The sequence below is a fragment of the Heteronotia binoei genome, chromosome 1 (assembly GCF_032191835.1).
Source record: "Heteronotia binoei isolate CCM8104 ecotype False Entrance Well chromosome 1, APGP_CSIRO_Hbin_v1, whole genome shotgun sequence".
Lineage (NCBI taxonomy): Eukaryota > Metazoa > Chordata > Lepidosauria > Squamata > Gekkonidae > Heteronotia > Heteronotia binoei.
The window spans coordinates 255012070-255034819 of record NC_083223.1 but is presented as its reverse complement, the minus strand read 5'-3'; the positions used below and the strand labels follow the sequence as shown (position 1 = coordinate 255034819).

At 46.9% G+C, this 22750-nt stretch overlaps 1 protein-coding gene across 1 annotated transcript; it reads left to right on the top strand.

Moving 5' to 3' along the window:
- Positions 1-1180: 1180 nt before the first annotated feature.
- On the top strand, positions 1181-20705 carry LOC132579931 (T-lymphocyte surface antigen Ly-9-like). Its single transcript, XM_060250538.1, has 7 exons — positions 1181-1295; positions 10172-10366; positions 13528-13785; positions 15116-15238; positions 17188-17226; positions 19175-19236; positions 20540-20705. The coding sequence occupies exons 1-7, from the start codon at positions 1181-1183 to the stop codon at positions 20645-20647; spliced, it is 900 nt and encodes a 299-aa protein (XP_060106521.1). The 3' UTR covers positions 20648-20705.
- The last annotated feature ends 2045 nt before the right edge of the window (positions 20706-22750 follow it).

The window sequence follows — 22750 nt, the reverse complement described above, 5'->3', positions numbered from 1 at the left end:
TTTCTAAAGGGGGGAGGGCCTCCAAACTAGGGAATCCCCTGCCCCCTCCCTCTCACACACACACACACTTACCAGATCTTCCTCCGGACAACTCTACTTCCTGTGAAAACGAAAGCAAAAGAAAGGGAGGGGCCGTTTCTGCTTCCTGCTTCCTGCCAAGCCTTAAAGGGGCAGATATTTTGCAAACGGCTCAGGAGCTCTACAACATGAAGCCTAAAGGTATGTTCTCCCCCCCCACCCCCGCTTCCAGAGTTTTGAAGAGCGGGAGATGAGGCTGTGAACCCAGAAGTCTCCCGCCAGAGTGGGAGGTTTGGGAAGCCTATGTTGACCCCATTTCCAGGGTCGAGCTGCTGGTGACTTTAGCCCCATGTGAAGTGGGAGGGAGGCACCGCTGCCACCAGAATCCAGATGCCCAAGCCCCAGATGGGGAGGGTTGCCAGCTCCAGATTGGGAAATACCTGGAGATTTTGGAGGTGGAGACTGAGGGGGGCAGGGTATGGAGCATAATACCATAGAGTCCAACTTCCAAAACGGCCATTTTCTCCAGATGAACTGATGATTTTGGCCTGGAGATCAGTTGTAATGGCAGGAGATCTCCAGCTATCACTTAGAGGTTGGTGACCCTAAAAATGGGGCAGGGGCAAATGCTAGCAGGATCCTGTTCTTTTACCCTCTCTTTCAGGATGAGGCCATGGGCAAACCCACCCCCCCCCCCCAATATGAGGCCCAGGTCAGCTGCCCCTCGTTGGCTGTTGCCCATTGGCTCAGATCACCCCAGTGGCCCTGATTTTAGGGGCCACTGTGGGCCGTTCCTCAAGCTTCAATTACACTTTGGGAGATCAGATCACAGATCCTCAAGGGAACATGTAGATAGCTGTGCCTTCAATGAGCAAATGTGAGGTGTTTGAGCACTTTAGAATTATTAAAGAAGAAAAATGTCCCCCAAAGACCCGGATTTTGTCTGAATCATTGGTGAGCTTTCAACAGGATTTGCTCTTTTTTTGTGATGTCTCTAAAAGAGGAAGCTGATTCAGGAAGGATAGAGTCCTTGTTTTCTTCAGCCCATGTTGCACAGAAGAGACAAAAAAAAATTGTCTAAATAAGTACTGAAGAACCATGTTATGGCTTTGGACCCTGGCACTGTGTCTTCCTCTGGGTGAGTTCAGAAGGATAACCTTTCATGAAGTGGGAGATATTTTTCCCCAAAGATCTTACCACTTGCGTCTTGACTCTTGACCAAAGAGCACATAGCTACAGAGGAAACAGAGAACACGAGGTGAATATCTGTTTCACAGGTAGGCAAAGGAACACAGCAGTTTGCTCTGGGGGTGGCAGTAATATTTTGAATAAGGCTGTACTTCCTTGGTTCTATTCCCCAAACAGAAGGGAAGTGGAAGCCAGGGGTTCCAGTAAATCAAAAGACTAGGAACTGGAGTTCTTGGAGGGAAGTGGTTGCCTGAAAAGAAAGTCCAGAAAATACAGCCATGTTATGGGGAGGTAGTTCTCATCATTAGAGGAACGTGAGACTTCACAGATATTGAATGAAAATTAATAATGAGCAGCTATGTGGGAAAGAAAACTGTAACTGAAATTCATTTAATTGACTGTCCTCCAATTTTCCCAGTTTCTATCTGCTCGTTAAAAAAAAAAAGTCCAGTTTTTTGTTTGCATTTAAAATGAAAGAAATACAAGAAGTTTAATAATCTAGTGACTTTATGTTATTATTTTATATTGGTCTCTCTCAACTTTCCTTTTAGTTTCTGTTTGAGTGTGTGCTGAAGTTCTATTGTATTGCTGGGAAGTCTTTAGAATTAATATTATATATGTCCCGTTTGATTGTACGCTGCTTTGGTCAGAGATGTCTGTGGCAAGGCAACTGCCCCATTTGAAAAATGAATACCTAAAAAGTAAGGCTTAATTTTTTTTTAAGTACACTTTAAAGTCAGATTTCTGAACTCTCAAATGTTTGAAATTTAGCCAGTCAATTTTATTTCAGATTTATACAGTTTCATTCCAGATTTCGAATCTGTCTTCCAGGTTGGCTCTAGTGAATGGACTGTGGTGAAGTAGTTTAAGGAGACAGAAGAGAGCAGTTGGATCTTTACTTGGATTTTTGGCAGAGAAAAGTCATAGAAGATGTATCCTGTCAATGGATATGTCTGACAAAGGGAGCTTTGATTTTTTGAAAGCTCTTGCCCCTCAAATCTTGTTGGTCTGTAAGGTGATATTGGAATCTAACCTACCAATGAATGCCCTTTTTATGGCATGAGAGGATACTATAATAAGAGCTCTGCTGGATCAGAGCAGTGATCCATCTAATCCAGCATCCTGTCTCACACAGTGGCCAACCAGTTCCTCTGGAGGTCCAATAACAGGGCATAGAGGCCAGAGCCTTCCACTGATATTGTCTCCTGGCCCTGGGATTCAGAGATTGACTGCCTCTGAACATGGAGGTTCCCTTTAGTCGCCATGGCTAGTTGCCACTGATAGACCTATCCTCCATGAATCTGTCGAATCCCTTTTTAAAGCTATGTATGCCTGTGGCCTTTGCTACATCCTCTGCCAGCAAATTCCACATTTTAATCACTCACTTGGTAAAGAAGTATTTCACGTTGTCCATACTGAATCTACTGCCCATCAGCTTCATTGGATGCCCTCACGTTCTAGTCAGTATTTTGGGAGGGGGGTGGAATTTCTCTTTGTCAACTCTCTCTGCTTCAGGCATAATTTTATAAACTTTTATCGTGTCCTCCTTTAGCTGTCTGTTATCTAAACTAAAACGTTCCAGACTCTTTAGCCTTTCCTCATAGAGAATGTGTTCTAACCCTCTAACAGGGTTGCCAGGTCTGTTTTGGAAAATACCCGGAGACTTTGGGGGTGGATTCAGGGGAGGGTGGGGTTTGGGGAGGGGAGGGGAGGGGCATCAGCAGGGTACAATGCCACATAGTCCACCCATCAAAGCAGCCATTTTCTCCAGGGGAACTGACCTCTGCCAGCTGGAGATCAGTTGTAAAAGTGGGAGCTCTCCAGGCCCCACCTGGAGGCTAGTAGTCAAAACAATGGACAGCAGTGTAGAGACTCTAAATCAAAAATACACTGCTTTCAGGCACAACAACACAACAATAAGAGTAATTTAGTGATAGCCAGTCATGCACAACAAAACATTAATTTGAAATATACATTCCTAATGTATGGATACACAAATTCCAGAAATGAATTTCAATATATTGACACATATACGGATAACAGAATGGTGGGTTGATCCAAAGTGCACTGTTTCAAATCTTCATCAGGTCCAAGATGAATGGACAAATATATAGTCTTCAAATCACTTTGAAATGGGACCTTTAACCTGGACTCCAGAGAGCTCACAATTTTAATAATTGTTATCTCTTTTGGAGTGGGGCCAAAGCAGGCTCCAAAGAACTTGTAATCTTATAAACAAGAACTTGTGTTTGTATGGGAATCACTGCAAACATTCACACGTAGCTGAAGCCTACACTAATTACACAGGAAAAGATTTTTGATTTGGACCCACCAGGAGGCTGGCAATCCTACAATATCTTGGTTGCCCTCCTCTGTACTTTTATCCATCACTTTCATCTGCTATCTGGGAAATTTTTCAAGGGGTGGCTGCCTCAAAGGCCTTCACACAACTGTCAAAGGGCCACTGTCAAAGCAGACAGTGACCCTTGTGGACAGCCATTCCTGAGGAGAGCTATCAGAAGCTGAGGTCTACGTACTCTGTTCAGCTGCTTCGAGGAGTTATTCCCATTGAGTTGTCAGGGGGGGTGGGGTTGTAGCCTATTGTGTTCTTTCTAGCAGACCCCCAAAAAGTCCAAAAAAACCCCACAGCTGTCAATACTGTCCTTGTTCCATGGGGGACCAAAAACAAACTGGGTTCCTGCTGCTACCAATGCTACCAGTTCCTTTGCATATTAGGCCACACATCCCTGATGTAGCCAATCCTCCAAGAGCTTACAGTAGGCGCTGTAAGAAGAGCCCTGTAAGCTCTTGGAGGATTGGCTACATCAAGGATGTGCAAAGGAGTTCCTGCTATTAAAAAACCTGCTGGTTATTTTCATTCCATTCCAAGAGTGCTGAAGCCCAAGAATGACTTGAAGTCACTTTCCACCACAGAAATAAAGCCTGTTTCCTTAAGAGATCCAGAGAGAAAGAAAAATATGACATGAGGCAATCAAAGGAGGAAAGGAACTGAGGGCCGAGCAACCCAACAGAACAATGAACTCTTTCCAGCAGGAAATTTTCCCAGAGTCATTGGTAGCAGCAAGAACCCAGTTTGTTCTTGGTCCCCCAGGGAGCAAGGGGAAGGGACAGCATTGACAGCCATGGGGGGTTTTGGACCTTTTTTTTTGGGGGGGGGGGGGCAATTAGAAAGAACAAGATAGGCCCACCAGCCAATTCCTTCACAATAAATTTCCACACAGATGGTAGAATTCAGCCGCCCCTTCTCTTCCTCCACTGCCTGTGTGCTCCGCATCACTATGCACTGGAGAATTGGGGGGAGCTTTGGTTTGCCTCATTCAAAAGCACCGCTGAGCTGACCTCTGCTTGCTCAAGGTTCATGAAGTTTTTTCAGTTCTCGAAAGAACACAACAGAAGCTTGTAAGAAGAGGAATAGTGGGACGTTTTGCTGTTTCATTGTGGCTGGCTCAGGGTATGGAGGAGGCCAGATACAGGATGTGCTGAGAGAAGCTGATCTTTGCTCTTGCTCCACTCCCTCCTGTCTAGCAATCAGCAACGGCCAGGCCTCAGCAGTCCCCGCTGAGTGCCTCGTCTGCTTCCTCTCCTCAACTGCCAACCCCAGAGGGAAGACAGGGGTCTGAAGGATAAGAGGATTTTCTCCGTTTGACTTCTTCGTTGTTCTGTTGCCCTACAAAGGCTCCACCTAGTTGCTGCAGCTGCCCACTTTGCTCTGCAAGTTGGTGCATGGGTGGTATGCCCATTTCTGCACATTCAAGCTATCATGCTCCAGGACTGGCTTTCCCCATTACCAGGGCTTTTTTTGTAGCAGAAATTCCTTTGCATATTAGGCCACACACCCCTGGTGTAGCCAATCCTCCAAGAGCTTACAGTAGGCCCTGTAAGCCCCTTGAAGGACTGACTACATAAGAGTGGTGTGGCCTAATATGCAAAGGAGTTCCTGCTATAAAAAAGCCCTGCCCACTACCATATATGAAGCCTGCATAGGAGTGGGTATGTTTCCTGAGATCACACTAGGGTTGCCAAGTCCAACTCAAGAAATATCTGGGAAATTTGGGGGTGGAGCCAGGAGATTTTGGGGGTGGAGCCAGGAGCAAGGGTGTGACGAACACAATTGAACTCCAAAAGGAGTTCCAGCAATCACATTTAAAGGGACTGTGCTCTTTTTAAATGCCTTACTTTCATAGGAAATAATGGAGAATAGGGACACTTTCTTTGGAGGCTCATAGAACTGGACCTCCTGGTCCAATCTTTTTTAAATTTGGGGGGGGGGGGGGGGGGGGTTGAGAAGAGGCAGTGGATGCTGTGCTGAAATTGCAGTGCCTCTACCTCAAAAAACAGCTCCTCTGGAGCCCCAGATACCCATAGATCAATTCTCCATTATATCCTATATGGGAATCAATCTCCATATGGTATAATGGAGTGTCCAGCAGACATTCCATCCCCCCCCCCCCCCCCCGCGCGCACTTTCTGATAACCTTGAAGCAGAGGGAGGGCCTCCAACCTTGGGGATCCCCTGCCCCCAGCTGAGAATTGGCAACCCTACCTGGAGATCAGTCGTAATCCCAGCAGATCCAGTCACCACCAGCAATTCAGGAGGTGATGGGCTCTCCTTCCTTGGAGGTTTTAAACAGAGGGTAGATGGCCATCTGACAGCAGTGAAGATCCTGGGAATTTAGGGGGAGGTATTTGTGAGTTTCCTGCTTTGTGCAGGGGGTTGGATTAGATGACCCCGGAGGTCTCTTCCAACTCTCTGATTCTATGAATTGCAACCCTACAGCATTCAAAATAAAAATGAACACCCATGCTCTGCTCAAGCTTTTGGGCTGAGCAACGGAACAAAGAAAAAGTGGAGCTATGGCTCAGCGGTAGAGCATCTGATTGGCACACGGTAGGTCCTAGGTTCCAGGCCCAGTTTCTCCAGTTAAAAGGATCTGACAGCTGGTGATGTGAAAGACCTATGCACGAGACTCTGGAGAGCCACTGTCAGTGTGAGTAGAGAAGACTGACCTTGGTGTGCCAATGCTCTGATTCAGGATAAGCCACCTTCATAGGTGTTCAAAAGGTGAAAAGACACAGTACTTTAACCTTATACTAGGTTCTTCCTAATTGATGTGTAGTTTAGGATGGGCTAGATTTACTTGAAGTTGCAGTACTTTGCACCCTGAATTCACTCGCTGGAGTGGTGGAAGGCAAGGGTGTTGAGAGGTTCCTAGGGAGTCCTACAGACTTCTTACTCCTCTGAGGGGGTTTATGCTTGATTGGTTGACTGTAGAAGGAACCTATTAGGTGGGAAATTTGAATTTTGTAGGAAAGACCAAATTTGGAAAAAGGAGAGAACATTATATTCCCAGCAATATAATAAATATCAAATAGAAATTGGGGAATACATAGAATGGTATTCAACACAGTGTGAGGGTGACATTATTTCTGGGTTTTTCACCCAGAAGTGATGTTGACATACCAACGTGTCACTTCCCTCCCTGTGCCCTAATCCTGAAGTTGGCCCATGAAGGCCAGGCAACTCTAGACACAAAACACAGAAAACACAAGATGGAAATGGAAGGTTTATACATCCTCAGTTTGCATCATATAGAGAAGGAGAAGAGTTTTAACCTTTCAACCTTCACTTCATTTTTGCTATTTAAAAGAGTTTCCCATCATCTTGCTCTGCTGTTAGATTTTGGGCAGCCCAATCCAGACATACGTGGCGGGCAGGTGCTTGGGTGTGGGCAAATCTACGGCGCCGCTCATTGGCTTCCAAAGGGGAGATGGAACGCCATGCTGGCAGAGGGAAGAGGGGCCTGACAAGCCAAAGAGAACCCGTCGCCATGGTGATTCTGCCCAGGCACACGCCATTGGCCTGCTGCTGAGGTGGGGGGTGGGGGAGGCGCAGGCTTGCGCGGGACCACGGGATTGGCCAGCCCATTGCACGTGACCAGGCGAGGGGGCGGAAAGCCCGCGCCTGAGAGGCCATAAATCCCCCCACTTCCTCCCGCTGTCAGAGACTCTGCCAATGGCAGGCTGGTGGCCAGGGGCATACGCGGACAAGCAGGAAGTGCCAAGTGCAGGAGTTCCCTGTCCTAGACAGCAGCTGGAATGTGTGTCTGGGAGCGGCCAGACCAAGTCCAAAAGACACCACCACCACCCGGGCCCCACCCCCCGGTGTTGCCTCGCTGCCACCCCCCGCTATGTGCAAGGAACACCTCCCCCGGGGGCCGAAGAACTCAAGAGTGTGAGCCACTGGGCATGCATCCACTTCAGCAACCCTCCTCCCCAAGTGCCCAGTGCACAGCAGCCCTGTGCGGTCGCGTAGACCATCAGCTGGGGCAGGCGGAGATACGGCACCCCCCTCCCCTGTCCAGCCATGCGGGGGGCAGCGTGGTGGCTCATAGCCCATTCCCCACCCCCAAGAACCAAGTCTGCCCATCCCTCCCAGGCATTACCTCGGAGAGTCCACTGACGGGGGGGGGGGGGGGCGTTGCCCCGGGAATGTGCAGCATATGCCAAGCAGGAGAGACAACAGAGGGCACAGCTCAGACTTTATTTTTCCGGAACAGAGTGCAACAGTTTCCTGGTGTGCACTGGACAGTCTCGCCATGGGCAGGGCTCCGCTCTGAGCGGCGGGCAGAAGCAGCTGAGGGAGTGGAGGGGGTGGTGGAGTGACACATGTGGAAGCCTCTGTGTTGGAGTCCCACCTGCAAAACGGAAACAGAGATCAAGAGCACCTGCAGGGGCGGCAGCTGGAGGAGCAGGTTGCGTTTCAGCCAGGAACTCTCTTAAAGGGACAGTCTCTGACCCACCTCCCCACATCAGGGCAGCTGGCACACACTCCCCACCCCGTGCCCTGCCAGGGGTTGGGAAAGCGGCAGAGGGCAGACCAAGGGAAGGGAGCAAGCAGCAGCACAGGGGAGTGGGGTCAGCAAATGCCCCCTGCCAGAGCCCACTGCCTGGTTAAAGTGCCAGAGACGCTTGCACACCGAGTAGTCGAGAGCGAGGGGAGGGGGAGGACAGTAGGGGTGCACAGTGCAACTTATCCAGCCATAGGCGACAGTCCTCGCATGCAGAGCCTCTGGGAGCCCAGAACCTGTGGAGACCTGGAAACAAGAGCAGTTAGACCCAGGGGAGAGACCTCACTCTCCCCCTCGCAAGTCAAAGATACTGTCAAAGCAACTGCACGGTGCAAAACCCATCACCAACGTGCCTGCCTGTCCCTCGCTCTAAGTCTGTATGGCCTGGAGCTCCCTGGCAGAGCTTCCCACCATGCGAATCTGTCCCTAACAACTGACTTGTGGAAGGCCAGAGCGGAAGTATTTCTAGGAGGGGGGAGACCGCAATTGAGTGCTGGGGAGGGGGCTCGTCAGCCTGAGGCACGAGGGGATTAGCAAGGCAATCACGCCGCTCCCTAAGGGGTTTGTGAGCTTCCACAGTGGCGGAGGAGACCTTTGTTTTTGATCTCAACGAGTGCCTATGGGGCATGCCGTCGTTTTTGCAGGCATAAAGTTGCGCTTCTTGGGGGGGGGTGTCATGGGCCAAACTGCTCAGGAAGCCGCCTGCCTGGCCACGCCCCCAACTCCACCCCCTCCTCTGCCTGAACGCTGTGCTCCGCCTCACTTCCGCCCACGCTCGGGCACAGCCCTCAGGTGCCACCGCCCTCGGGTGGAGCGGCGCTCTGGCGGCCCCCCCCGCCCACGTACCTCCCCTCCGCTGTGGCGGTGCTGGTCATACGTCAGCGCAAAACCTTCCTGCGCCCACGAACCAGCTCGTCTGCTTCCAAAAGACTTTCCCACCCCCACCCCCCCTCTGGATTGCACTCTAAAAGAGAGGTGGAAAACACCCCTTTAAAGCACTAATATCAAAGCACAGAGCTTGGTTGTTTTTCTCATTTAAACCTTGTTCACTTCATTTATATTCTTAAGCATTTTCGTCTTTATATAATATCACCCTTTGAAAATAGACCTGTGCTAAAACTGCTATGAACTTGTGAATTTAGAAGTAATTTTTAAAAAAAAACTATAGAGAAGAAAGGGAAGGGAGAAAAGAGGAGGTGGGACAATTGAAGAAAGGGACTGAAAAAAGTGTGCTGATGCTCTGCAGACTCTGGGAATTTCCTTGGGATATTTCAAGGTCAGGCTGCTGCCTGTGCAGTCACTCCAAGAGTACAGAATTATCTCTAGCTGCCATATGGAAGAAGAGGTAAAGAAGGAGAGACAGGATTTGAGGAGGTGCAGCAAACCCCAAGTTGGCCTCGTAATCCCGGGGAACGTTGCAAAAAGCAGCAACGTGAGCAGAAGCTAATGAGCAAAGGAGTTTTCTTGTTATCTGCCTTGTGAATGGAGCGACTGTTCTGGAAACGTATGTTTATGGCAGCCCTTGCCTATTAGCATTTATTTTGCATGGCATCACTGATAAAAAATACAGGAGGAGGAGCAGGCAATGGAGCCCATTTCTCTTAAAAGCATTTTGGTGTTTCCTGTTGTTGGGAAACAAAAGAAGCTGGAACACAACACACGCATTTGCCACCCGTTGGTGCGAATAAGGTTTGCTCTTCAGAGTCTGAGGGCGTTTTCACACTGACCTTACTCCGGAGCGACGTCCCTCTTCACCGCGCAGCATCTGCGCGGATTTCGCACTAATTGCTCCGCAGAACCCGGAAGAGCCGCAAAGTCCCACGGCTTTTGCGTCACAAATGTAAACTGGTTTTTGGCGGTTTACATTTGCGACGCAAAAGCCCCGGGACTTTGCGGCTCTTCCGGGTTCTGCGGAGCAATTAGTGCGAAATCCGCACAGACGCTGCGCGGTGAAGAGGGACGTCGCTCCGGAGTAAGGTCAGTGCGAAAACGCCCTGAGACTCTGAGATTCAGGGTGAAGGACTAGGTATAAATCCAGAATCATCATCTTCTTCTCCTCCTCCTCTTTATTTTGTTCCTTTCCCATTTTTTCCCAGCCCTTAGAGCAGAGGAACTGGGCAGTTCCTCTGAACAAACCAAACAGCACAGTGAAGTGGAAGAGGAGCATGTCTATACCACGTTAAAGGAAAATGAGACAGAGAGGATGTGGGTAATCGACAGCAGAAACTGGAGCAGGCAAATGATTGTTACCCCTGCTGGTGTCACTGTAAACAGCAGCTCTGCCTCTGAAGGTAAGGCAGTAAGTTACAGGAGGGGAAAACAAGGTGGGTGTTTATACTAAAGCTCTGAATACCAGTGCCAAGGGGCATCATCTGCAGAAGGCCTCATTATCTATGCAGTGTTACTGGCTCTTAACGTAAGAACATAAGAGAAGCCATGTTGGATCAGGCCAATGACCCATCCAGTCCAACACTTTGTGTCACACAGTGGCCAAAAAAAATAGGTGCCATCAGGAGGCCCGTCAGTGAGGCCGGGACACTAGAAGCCCTCCCACTGTTGCCTCCCCCAAGCACCAAGAATACAGAGCATCACTGCCCCAGACAGAGAGTTCCATCAATACCCTGTGGCTAATAGCCACTGACAGACTTCTGCTCCATATGTTGATCCAATCTCCTTCTGAAGCTATGCTTGCAGCCGCCACCACCTCTTCAGATGAACTGGTTGGTCATTGTGTGAGACCGTATGCAGGGCTGGCACTAGACTGTCTGGTACCCTTGCCAAGGCTAACTTCTGGTGCCCCCCCCCCTGCACTGATAATGTCACTGAGTCACATGGGGGGGTTACCCAATTTGGCATTCCCAGAAGGCTGGCGCCCTAGGCAATCACCTAGTTTTCCTCGTGGCAGGGCCAGTCCCGACCGTATGCTGGACCAGATGGACCACCAGTCTGATCCAGCTAGGCTCTTATGTTTTTAGAAGAGTTGACAAGTAGGCCTTTATACCCTGATTTTCTCTATCCTGAGGAGTCTCAAGGTACCTTACAATTACCTTCCCTTCCTCTCCTCACAATATGTGTCTTGTGAGGTAGGTGGGGCTAAGAGAGTTCTGAGAGAACTGCAGCTGGCCCAAAGTCACCCAGCAGGCTGTACGCGGAGGAGGTGTGGGGAATTCAACCCGATTCTCCAGATTAGAGTCTGCCTCTCTTAACCAGTAGGAGCCCTGTGGCGCAGAGTGTTAAAACTGCAGTACTGCAGTCCTAAACTCTGCTCACGACCTGAGTTCAATCCCCGGTGGAAGCTGGGTTTTCAGGTAGCCGGCTTGAGGTTGACTCAGCTTTCCATCCTTCCATCCAAAATGAGTACCCAGCTTCCTGGGGAAGGCAATGGCAAACTACCCCGTAAAAAGTCTGCTGTGAAAATGTTGTGAAAGCAACGTCACCCTAGAGTCGGAAACGACTGGTGCTTGCACAGGGGACCACACTGGCTCTCTCCACACTGCCTTTAACCACAAGACTGTTGGTTCACCACAGAGCTCACACATAGTAAAGTAATTCCAGTTATGTTATTCGGTTCTTTTTCTAAATTAGATGTAAGATGGAAAGTGACAAAACATTTTTTCCTTTCCCCCTTTTATGGCACATTTATTTGACACCTAAATGACTGATGCTGCATCAGCTGAGCGGGGGGGGGGGGGGGGAATCTTCCATTGGCGAACAGCCTTACCTATTTTACTAGTTTTTAAAAGTGCTATATTTCCTATGTTAGGTCGTGGTAGATAATTCACTGAAAATGTCAAGGCAGTGTGCGTTTGCAATAAAAAAGGCCAACGTCATGCTGGGAATTATTAGGAAGGGAATTGAAAACAAATCAGCCAGTATCATAATGCCCCTGTATAAATCGATGGTGCGGTCTCATTTGGAGTACTGTGTGCAGTTCTGGTCGCCGCACCTCAAAAAGGATATTATAGCATTGGAGAAAGTTCAGAAAAGGGCAACTAGAATGATTAAAGGGCTGGAACACCTTCCCTATGAAGAAAGGTTGAAACGCTTAGGGCTCTTTAGCTTGGAGAAACGTCGACTGAGGGGTGACATGATAGAGGTTTACAAGATAATGCATGGGATGGAGAAAGCAGAGAAAGAAGTACTTTTCTCCCTTTCTCACAATACGAGAACTCGTGGGCATTCGATGAAATTGCTGAGCAGACAGGTTAAAACGGATAAAAGGAAGTACTTCTTCACCCAAAGGGTGATTAACATGTGGAATTCACTGCCACAGGAGGTGGTGGCGGCCACAAGCATGGCCACCTTCAAGAGGGGGTTAGATAAAAATATGGAGCAGAGGTCCATCAGTGGCTATTAGCCACAGTGTGTGTGTGTGTGTGTGTGTGTGTGTGTGTGTGTGTATATATATATATATATATATATATATATATATATATATATATATATATATATATATATATATATATATATTTGGCCGCTGTGTGACACAGAATGTTGGACTGGATGGGCCATTGGCCTGATCTAACATGGCTTCTCTTATGTTCTTATGTTGCCTGTGGAAACTATGGGACATACCTGTCTGTTAACATTTTACCCTTCCCTTTGCTCTCTTTTAAGTATTTGAGAGGCTGTCGCTTAGAGGAGGGCAGGGAGCTATTCCTGTTGGCAGCAGAGGAGAGGACTCACAATAATGGGTTTAAATTAAGGGCAGAAGGCTGGATATTAAGGAAAGCATTTTTTTTACAGTAAGTGCAGTTCAAAAGTGGAACTGGATGCCTAGGGGGGTGGTGAGCTCCCCTTCACCGGCATCTTCAAGCAATGGCTGGACAAACATGTCAGGACCTGGGCAGATGAAAGAGGTAGTGAGGCTTCTCTCCAAGGCTGCCTCCCCTGCAATCTTTGTAGTCCAGGGCTGCTCTGCCTCGCTCCATGGCCCGGTTGCTAGGAGGCCATAGACCAGTACTGGTTCATGGCCTGGTGGTGGGTTGGGGACCCCTGCTCTAGACTGATCCTGCATTGAGCAGGGATTGGACTAGATAGCCTGTATGGTCCCTTCCAACAGTATGCTGAACTAGAAGATGAATCCTTGGCCTAATCCCTCAGGGCTATTTGCCTAATGGCCCAAGGATTAACCAGAATTTTTCTACATTTGCTCACGGCCACAGCCCCGTTTCCCCAGGGCTTTGCAGCTCTACATTATTTCTGGTTAAAAACCCCAGAAGTGACATGGAGTAGCTCTAGGAATCAATCACCTGAAACGCTATGGATTCATCACAAAATATTCCTAGAGGTACTATGTCATTTCTGGTTTCTTACCAGACATGATGTGGCACAGAAGACAGTGTGGCACCCTCCAACCATCCCACTGGTTGCTGGGTGCTGCCTGGCAGCCCTGGCTCATAGTTCTGTTTTCCTCATTAAAGGAACTAATTCTCTTCATTTTCCCCTCAAGAAAGACTGCCAAAGGCAACTGTCACCATCAGCTCCGTGAATGGGACCTGCAATGTCACTTTGTACTGCTCCAATACAGGAGGAGGGGAGAATGTGACTTATGCCTGGTCGTTCTCCCATGAGAGTGTGGTACTTTCTGAGGAGCAAATTCTACATATCACCCAAAAGCCTGAAAATAGTTCTTTGAACTACACCTGCACAATACGGAACATGGAAAGTGAAAACTCTGGCACCGTTTCCCTGATTGGTCACTGCCATGGTGAGTCCGCTGCATGCTCTATCTATGCTTATAAGGCATAAGCATGGCCCATCATATAAAAAACAATGAAGGTTGCTTCCATACAGATGTAATTCTCCACTGTGCTCTGATTGTTGCTGCTTTTTGACTGATCTGGTCACATCTTGGAAGCTGAACAGGATCCCCTCCCTCCCACCATCCACCCATACAGATCCCTTTTTGTAGCAGGAATTCCTTTGCATATTAGGCCACACACCCCTGATGTAGCCAGTCCTTCTGGAAATTACAGCAGGCCCTGTAAGAAGAGCCCTGTGAGCTCTTGGAGGATTGGCTACATCAGGGATGTGTGGCCTAATATGCAAATGAGTTCCTGCTACAAAAAAAGCCTTGCTTAGTACTTGGATGGTAGGCAACCAAGAAAATCTAGGATTGCTGTGTGGAGGCAAACAGTGGCAAACTATCTCTGTTTCTCTTACCTAGAAAACCCTACAGGGTCAGCATGAGTTGGCTGTGACTTTATTGGGGGACGGGGGGAATGCAGCTTCCATATGGAGAAGATTTACTTCATGTTGTCTACATCCACTCATTATTTCCCCCTCTCTTTTCCACCTATGCATTTTTTGAATTTTCTAAAGTTGCTATTGGTAGCTTGTATATCACTATGGTGTGTTAACATCAGTAATTCTCAAAAATTACTGACATCAGTATAACATCAGTAATTCTCAAAAATTACTGACATCAGTATAACATCAGTAATTCTCAAAAATTTACAAAATGCCTATCAACCCTCGGGGTGGATGGTGAGAGGGAAGGAAAATGGTGCTGGATAAGGTGGGTGAGGAAATGCACACCTTCCCTTCCCTCCTTTCCCCTATCCATTTTTTTGTGTACTAGTATCTTTCCAGAGACGTGCCAGAGCAGGCTTGAGACAATCATAGAAGAGCCAAAGAAAGCTCAGAAACTTGATGGAAAAACTGTCGCAGTTTCAATCCACTGAAGTTTGGGAGGCAATGTGAAAGAAGAGCTCCTTGCAGAAGCGGCCCAAATGTTTATACATAACATTTTTTAAAAAATCTGTTACCTGTCCTACTTTGCCTATTAACATCACTTCTCCACTTTTTTTTTTTTTTTTAAGCATTGGCTGAACTGCTGTGATGTCATGGAATGTGCATGCATGTGGCACCTTTTACTTTACAGTTCTGGCCCTCTTGACATTTAATATATGGTCTCTTTGACCAAATGTGGAGGCTACTTTGCATTAAAAGGTTTGGACTCACCTTGTAAATTACATGTAAATGCTATGGTTCTGTGCTCAAATCTGACCAATTCATTCTTTCTTGTTCCATCACAGATGCTCCTCTTCTAAGTCAACAGTTCTCGGTATCCATTTATGCCAAATATTGGGTCCCACCATTAGTTGTTCTTGTGCTTTTGCTCATCCTGTTCCTCATGTACAGGCGAAAGAGAGGAAGAGGTGAGATACTTTTGCCATTCATAAGTAAGAAATATTATACGAAGGAGGCTCTTGAAAAAGGTTACTGGTCCCTTAGCACCACTCAGCCTTTTGGGCGTCCCTTATGATGGGACCCATTTATCTTATACCAGCTGGGGGATGTATAGAAGGAGCGGAGTCAGAATTGGAATTTGTTTTTAGATTGTATATTGTTATATGTATCTGATTTTAACCTTGTATTATTGATTGTTGTTAGCCGCTCAGAGCCCATTTGGAAAAGGGCGGGCTATAAATTGAAAATAATAAATAATAATAATAAAATAAAAGGCCATAGACAGGGCAGATACTTGGAATACAGAAGATCCCAATTTGTGCTGTAATTAAAAGGAATTCAGGTAGAACCTGGGCTAGTGATATGATGTCAGCTGAATTCTTTCAATGAGTGTTGATCATTGCAGAAGTTACTCTGCGTTCTATTGCATGGTGCAAATGATTTTTTTTCAAACATCCCCCAGAGCTCTAGAGGTTTCTTATTGCAAGCTTGCTGAAGGAAGTTGTAGGAGCCATTATTTTGAAGTAGAACCATTACTATATAGATGGCTAGAAGAGTCCCTGTTTCTTTCAGACAGTTTGAAATCTGAATTTTATAGCCAGCCAATATTGAAAGCCACAGCAGACCATTATGGAATTGTTGAAATGGATTCCTGAGGTGGTCAGGTACCAACTCAACATTCCATGGTATCTCTTATAAATAAACATCCTCCGTAGCTTGCCTGCCCCGTTTGGTGTAGTGGTTAAGTGTGCAGACTCTTATCTGAGAGAACCGGGTTTGATTCCCCATTCCTCCACCTGCACCTGCTAGCATGGCCTTGGGTCAGCCATAGCTCTGGCAGAGGTTGTCCTTGAAAGGGCAGCTGCTGTGAGAGCCCTCTCCAGCCCCACCCACCTCACAGGGTGTCTGTTGTGGGGGAGGACGGTAAAGGAGATTGTGAGCCGCTCTGAGACTCTTCGGAGTGGAGGGCGGGATATAAATCCAATATCTTCATCTACTCCCTGCCAATTCTCTTCGTCCTCCTGCCCGCCCTGCCTCCTCCCCATCACTTCTCTTCCTCTGCCGGCCCCACCTCCTCCCCACCGATTCTCTTCGTCCTCCCACCCACCCTGCCTTCTCCCTGTCCCTTTTCATCCTCCGCCCACCTGCCCTGCCTCCTCCCCATCGCTTCTCACAGTCCGCCATGCAGATGGTGGGGCGTGGCGCCGGATGGCTCTGCCGCAGAGGGTGGGTGGTGAGTCTGCCTGGACTGCCATGTGCCCCAAGGCTGACCCTGGCTATGAGGGAGGGCTGTTTTTTGAGGCAGAGGCACCAAAATTTGCAGCATAGCATCCAGTGCCTCTCCTCAAAACAGCCCCCAAATTTCAAAAAAGTTGGACCAGGGGGTCCAATTCTATGAGCCCCAAAAGGAGGTGCCCCTATCCATTACTTCCAATGAAGGGAAGGCGTTTAAAAGGTGTGTAGTCCCTTTAAATGTGATGGCTAGAACTCCCTTTGGAGTTCAATTATGCTTGTCACAACCTTGCTCCTGGCTCCACGCCCAAAGTCCCCTGACTCCACCCCCAAAGTCCCCTGACTCCACCCCTAAAGTCCCCAGGTATTTCTTGATTGGACCTGGCTACCCTACAAGATAGTGTTGGTCTGACTGAGACCCTGGAGAGCTGCCTTCAGTCAGAGTAAGCAATGCTGATCAAGATGGACCTTTGGCCTAACTCTGTATTAAGCACCTTTGTATAAAGCTTCTGGCAGGCTGACCACTAAATAGATTCACCCAGGTTTGTCAAGGCCTTAAAAATTAGATGCCATCCACTTTTAGATCTCCAGACTTGCTGTTATTGGAAGATGTGGAGACACATAAAGGGAATTTATTCTTCATGTTACTGTAAATTAATGCCTCCCCTTCTTTTCTTGGACACAGAGAGCCTCAGCAGGACAGTATCCATCAATGAATCTTCAGGTATGAAGAGATGCAAGTGAAGCCTGTTGCAGTACCTGGGGTATAAAACAGTCAGATGTTTATAGAGCAAATAGTGGAGATCCATGTTCAATTAGGCCTACCCAGGCTTTCTCTTAAGATTGGACTCTAGGGGTTGCCAACCTCCAGGTGGGATATGCAGATCTTCTGGTATTACAACTGATTTCCAGACAACAGATCCCCTGGAGAAAATGGCAGCTTTGACATGTGGACTCTGAGCATTATACCCTGTCAAGTTCCCTCTGCTCTCCAAACTCTGCCTTACCCAGGTCCCCCTGCCAAATCTCCAGATATTTCACCACACAGAGTTGGCAACCCTATCGGACTTCATATTTGCAGTTGAGGTTTCAAAGGAATGTACAGAGCGTCAGTGATTTTTCCCCCCTACAATGAAAAATAACTTTTAGAGCAAGAGTCCCCAACCTTCTTTGACTCTGGGCACAATTAGAAATGATATAACATGATGAGCACAGCAACAAAATGGCTGCCACAGCAGGTGAAGCCAGCCTCAAAATGATTGCCACCACTTAACTTCAATGCAAAGCCTTGTGCAGTGGTGGCAGCTGCTACCAAAGCAACATTGAAAAAAAGTATGCACAGCCAATCTCCAATGGCCAATCAGAAGCCTTGCTGAGCAAAAGCCCTACCTGGCCCCACCCACTTTCTATAAACACATGGAAACACATGGTGCCTACAGGTGCCATGTTGGAGACACCTGTTCTAGAGACCTCTTACCCAGGGGCGGCCCACCTACTAGACAAATAAGGCATTTGCCTAGGGCACCGGGAGGGGGGGCGCCGAATTGGGTTCTCCCCGCCCCCCCCCCCCAGCATCCAAGACAAATGCCTAATGGCAGCAGCAGCAATTGGACAAGCAGCGGGCAGGCCACCCCCTTGCGCTTAGAAGAGCACCACCAGCTTCCTGCTTACCCACTCGGCGGGCATCGTGTTCTCTTAATAGACAGCAGGAAGACACTTTGCTTCCTCCTCTCTTCTGAAACTGGAAGGGAGGGGTGAGTGAAGCCTCTTCCTGCCGTCTATTAAGAGAATGCGATGCCCTCTGAGCTGGTAAGCAAGAGGCTGGCAGCGTTCCTCTAAAGAAGAGGAGAGGCAGGTGGCCCGGGGGTGCTCCTGCGAAGAGGGGCGGCAAGCACTCAGTCCACCTGGGGCGCCATGCGCCCTAGGGCCAACCCTGCTCTTACCAAGGGCTTTTCCACATGGCAACAGTGTCTTCTCAGGAAGACCATGGCACATGACCCATGTGGAAGACAGAGCCTACTCATTAGGTCTATGAATTGATAGCACCAGAAAGTTACAAGCTGGGTAAGAACTGTTAATGTTTAAGTTCAGCAGTTTCCTTTGGCCCTGTTATCATCACCTTCCTTAAATAACTTCCTGAAGTTATACCCTTTTAGCACATTGACATGTAGAGAGCTCAAGTTAAAGGGCAACTTGTTTGAGAATCCTTGAAGATTAAGAGCAACATCTAATCTTGAAAAATCCATCTTGAGTCAGAAGAAATTATTGATGGGTTGATGAAATAGATAGAGTTTGGAACTGGGGAGTCATTGTCTACTATTAATATTTTGAAGCCAAAGGTTTTCCCAGTCAAAGCTTTTATTTATTTATCTGGAAGCTGTCAGAAAACAAACTGTAATTCCTTTTTTTAATGAAAAAAAAATCAGGTGGGGAAAACCAACATTCTGGGAGAGCGTACTGCCCTTTCTAATGCACCCAGCATTCAGCACTACTAAGCATTATTTGGTGAATTCACTATTCAGTGAATTCTAAAAATTTCAAAACATTGCATGTAAATTCTCTCAGTAATCTGTACACCAGAGTTTATAAAATAAATCCCATATTGTGATAGGGATATGCTCAATGTGTGGATAGGTTGCAAGTAATTATTAAGCTTGAAATTTGATTTGTAGACTCAGATGCTGAGGACTACCCTGATATGGAACAGACAGCACAAATGGACCCTCTACCCCAGGTAATTTGAGTTACCTTAAAAAAAAAATCTATTTAATACATCAGTAAACAAGAATTAGAGCTGAGAAATTACAGAAACAGAGAAGTTTCCAGAACCTAGTCACAATCATAATACTTAGTGATTGGGGCAGAAGCCTTCAGAATATGATCGTGAGATACCACAATATCAATATCACTCGCAGTCAACATAGCTCCATTATCGGATGCTTAAACCTGCAGATCAGGGCTATGTAAATACTAAAGAGATATTTCTACATGCCTTTGGGGAGACCAAGGTTTGCATAAAAATCCTAAAAGTTAAAGGGGGGGGCTACAAAAAACAAACAAGCAGAGAATAGTTCCTCAGATACAACTAAAGCTCGTATTTGTTGGTCTTAAAGGCACGACTGGATTCAAACTTTGTTCTACCTCCTTTACTTGGCTGCCTGGTACACAGGCAGGAAAATGCAAGAGGTGAATTATTACAGTAGCCCAATTGTCCCTATCAGTCTGGTAGAGCAAACCAAAAAATGACTCTCGTGACAACTTCAAGACTACTAGAGGCATCAAAGCATGGAGGATGGAGAAAGTAGAGAAAGAAGTACTTTTCTCCCTTTCTCACAATACAAGAACTCGTGGGCATTCGATGAAATTGCTGAGCAGACAGGTTAAAACGGATAAAAGGAAGTACTTCTTCACCCAAAGGGTGATTAACATGTGGAATTCACTGCCACAGGAGGTGGTGGCGTCCACAAGCATAGCCACCTTCAAGAAGGGGTTAGATAAAAATATGGAGCAGAGGTCCATCAGTGGCTATTAGCCACAGTGTGTGTGTGTGTGTGTGTGTGTGTGTGTGTGTATATATATATATATATATATATATATATATATATATATATATATATATATATATATATATATTTGGCCGCTGTGTGACACAGAATGTTGGACTGGATGGGCCATTGGCCTGATCTAACATGGCTTCTCTTATGTTCTTAAAGCAAAAGTTCTCATGGGCTAAAGCTCCCCCTTCAGCGGTGGCATGAAATGGATTCAGTCTACAGACTCATAGAATGGAGGAAATTGTGAACAGCAGGAAGCCATGTTTTCCATGCTAAACTAAAAAAAAAAAAATCAGCACAAGGACTGCTGTAAGGATGTTGTAGTATGTTGTAATTTCACACCTGTAATGGCTCCACAGTGCTTGATTACAAAGCTCTTGGCTGACACCAAGTGGATGGCTTGTGTTCAGACTTGACTATTGTGCTCCAGATTTCGTGGAAAGACCTTTTTGATTGATCGTGCTGCATTTTTGATTGCTGCAGGCCTGGAAACAGATTCCTGAGGACAGCCCGCAAAAAACAGGAGCACCAGCTGAAGAGAACGATGAAGAGACATTGGGTACCCAGGATCAGCCCCTGAACCAAGAATGATTTTTGTTTTAATCCCTTGTTTCATACCTTTGCTGAAAGAATCTGTTGTACCAGGGGTGGGAACAGGGATGGATCAGGATGTTAAAACAGTTTTTGAGCAAACTGAGCCAGGTGCTTCCTGACACGCTGGCAACCCCACAGAGGTCACACCATGGTTCTGCTTTCTCCAGCCTGCAGGGGGCGCTCTCAGGCTGCAGCCTAACAGGAACTTTGCCAGTGAACTGAAGTGCCAATCCACCCCCTGGCAGGGAAAGACCATTCTCTGCCTGAGACCTCAGACAGCTGCTTCCAGTCAAGTAATTACAAGTGGGAACCCACAAGGACTTGCAGGAGGCATCTCATTTACCTCTCCCACACCATTTCCTCTTTTCCTTTCCTGGAAGTCTCCATAGGTCCTCCCCTTTTCCTGCTTCCTTCTCCCCTTCCCACCCAACAGCCAACCGACATTTATAAGAACATAAGAGAAGCCATGTTGGATTAGGCCAATAGTCCATCTAGTCCAACACTCTGTCACACAGCAGCCAAAGAAACTAATTGCCATCAGAAAGTCCACCAGTGAGGCCAGGACACTAGAAGCCCTCCCACTGTTGCCCCTCCCAAAGCACCAAGAATACAGAGCATCACTGCCTCAGACACAGAGTTCCATCAACACACTGTGGTTAATAGCCACTGATGGACCTCTGCTCCATATGTTGATCTAATACCCCCTTGAAGCTTGCTATGCTCTATGCTTGTAGCTGCCACCACCTCCTGTGGCAGTGAATTTCATGTGTTAATCACCCTTTGGGTGAAGAAGTACTTCCTTTTATCCATTCTAACCTGACTGCTCAGCAATTTCATTGAGTGCCCAAGAGTTCTTGTATTGTGAGAAAGGGATAAAAGTACTTAGAATCATAGAGTTGGAAGGGACCTCCAGGGTCATCTAGTCCAACCGCTGCACAATGCAGGAAACTCACAAATACCTCCCCCTAAATTCACAGGATCTTCATTGCTGTCAGATGGCCATCTAGCCTCTGTTTAAAAACTTCCAAGGAAGGAAAGCCCACCACCTCCCGAGGAAGCCTGTTCCACTGAGAAATTGTTCTAACCGTCAGGAAGTTCTTCCTAATGTTGAGCTGGAAACTCTTTTGATTTAATTTCGACCCATTCTTCTTTCTCTACCTTCTCTATCCCATGCATAATCTTGTAAACTTCTATCATGTCACCCCTCAGTCAATGTTTCTCCAAGCTAAAAGGCCCCAAGCGCTTTAACCTTTTTTCATAGGGAAAGTATTCCAACCCTTTAATCATTCTAGTTGCCCTTTTCTGCACTTTTCCCAATAATAATTTTCCAGCGGGAAATAATATCTTTTTTTGCGGTGTGGCAGCCAGAATTGTACACAGTACTCCAAATGAGGCCACACCATCGATTTGTACATTGATTTATATCTGCCCCTTTGTCTTCAGGTTTCCCTCTCCAATCAGCAGATTTAGATATCCTCAGATACGGCTGACTTTTTAATTAAAGTATATAATACGATAGGCTAAATGGACCGAAGATCTGATTCAATAGAGGGTAGTTCCTTAAATATACTTTAACCTTTTCATTATTTAAAGTCCTGCAATGGAAGGCCCAGCCCAAAAATAACCACCCTAGTCTCCTCTCAATATGGCAGGTAAAACGTTTTCCTTTTGAATTCTTTTAAGGACCTCAAGAAGCTACACTGGCCCTTTTATTTCAAAAAGGTCACCATGGTCTTCCTGCCCTTTTTTGATTTACCGCTGTTCTGATTCACGGTGTGCTTGGTTCCTATTGTTTTTGCCTATGGTCTTGGGAAGGTTGTTGCATTGTCCAGTAGAAACAGAAGGCCACATTCACTGAGGAACTCAAAGGAAGAGAAATGAAAAGCAACCCATGGGTGCAAGATGAACGGTTTGTTGAGTTTTTAAAAATCCCCTAAAACCAACAGATTAAAAATAAAACCTTTACAAATCCAGTGTGTATGCTTTTTGAATAGCGGTCATCTCCACAGACATTTAATGTAAGAGGTACAAAAAGTGTCACTACTTAGAGAACTTCTTTCTTAACTAAGTGAGATGCTGGGGTTTTAACTAGTAACCCTC

Coding starts and splice junctions, on each gene's coding strand:
- LOC132579931 (XM_060250538.1), top strand. CDS start 1,181: ATGAAGTGGGAGATATTTTTCCCCAAAGATCTTACCACTTGCGTCTTG. Junction 10,367..13,527: donor CAGCAGCTCTGCCTCTGAAG/GTAAGGCAGTAA, acceptor TTTCCCCTCAAG/AAAGACTGCCAAAGGCAACT. Junction 19,237..20,539: donor AAATGGACCCTCTACCCCAG/GTAATTTGAGTT, acceptor TGATTGCTGCAG/GCCTGGAAACAGATTCCTGA.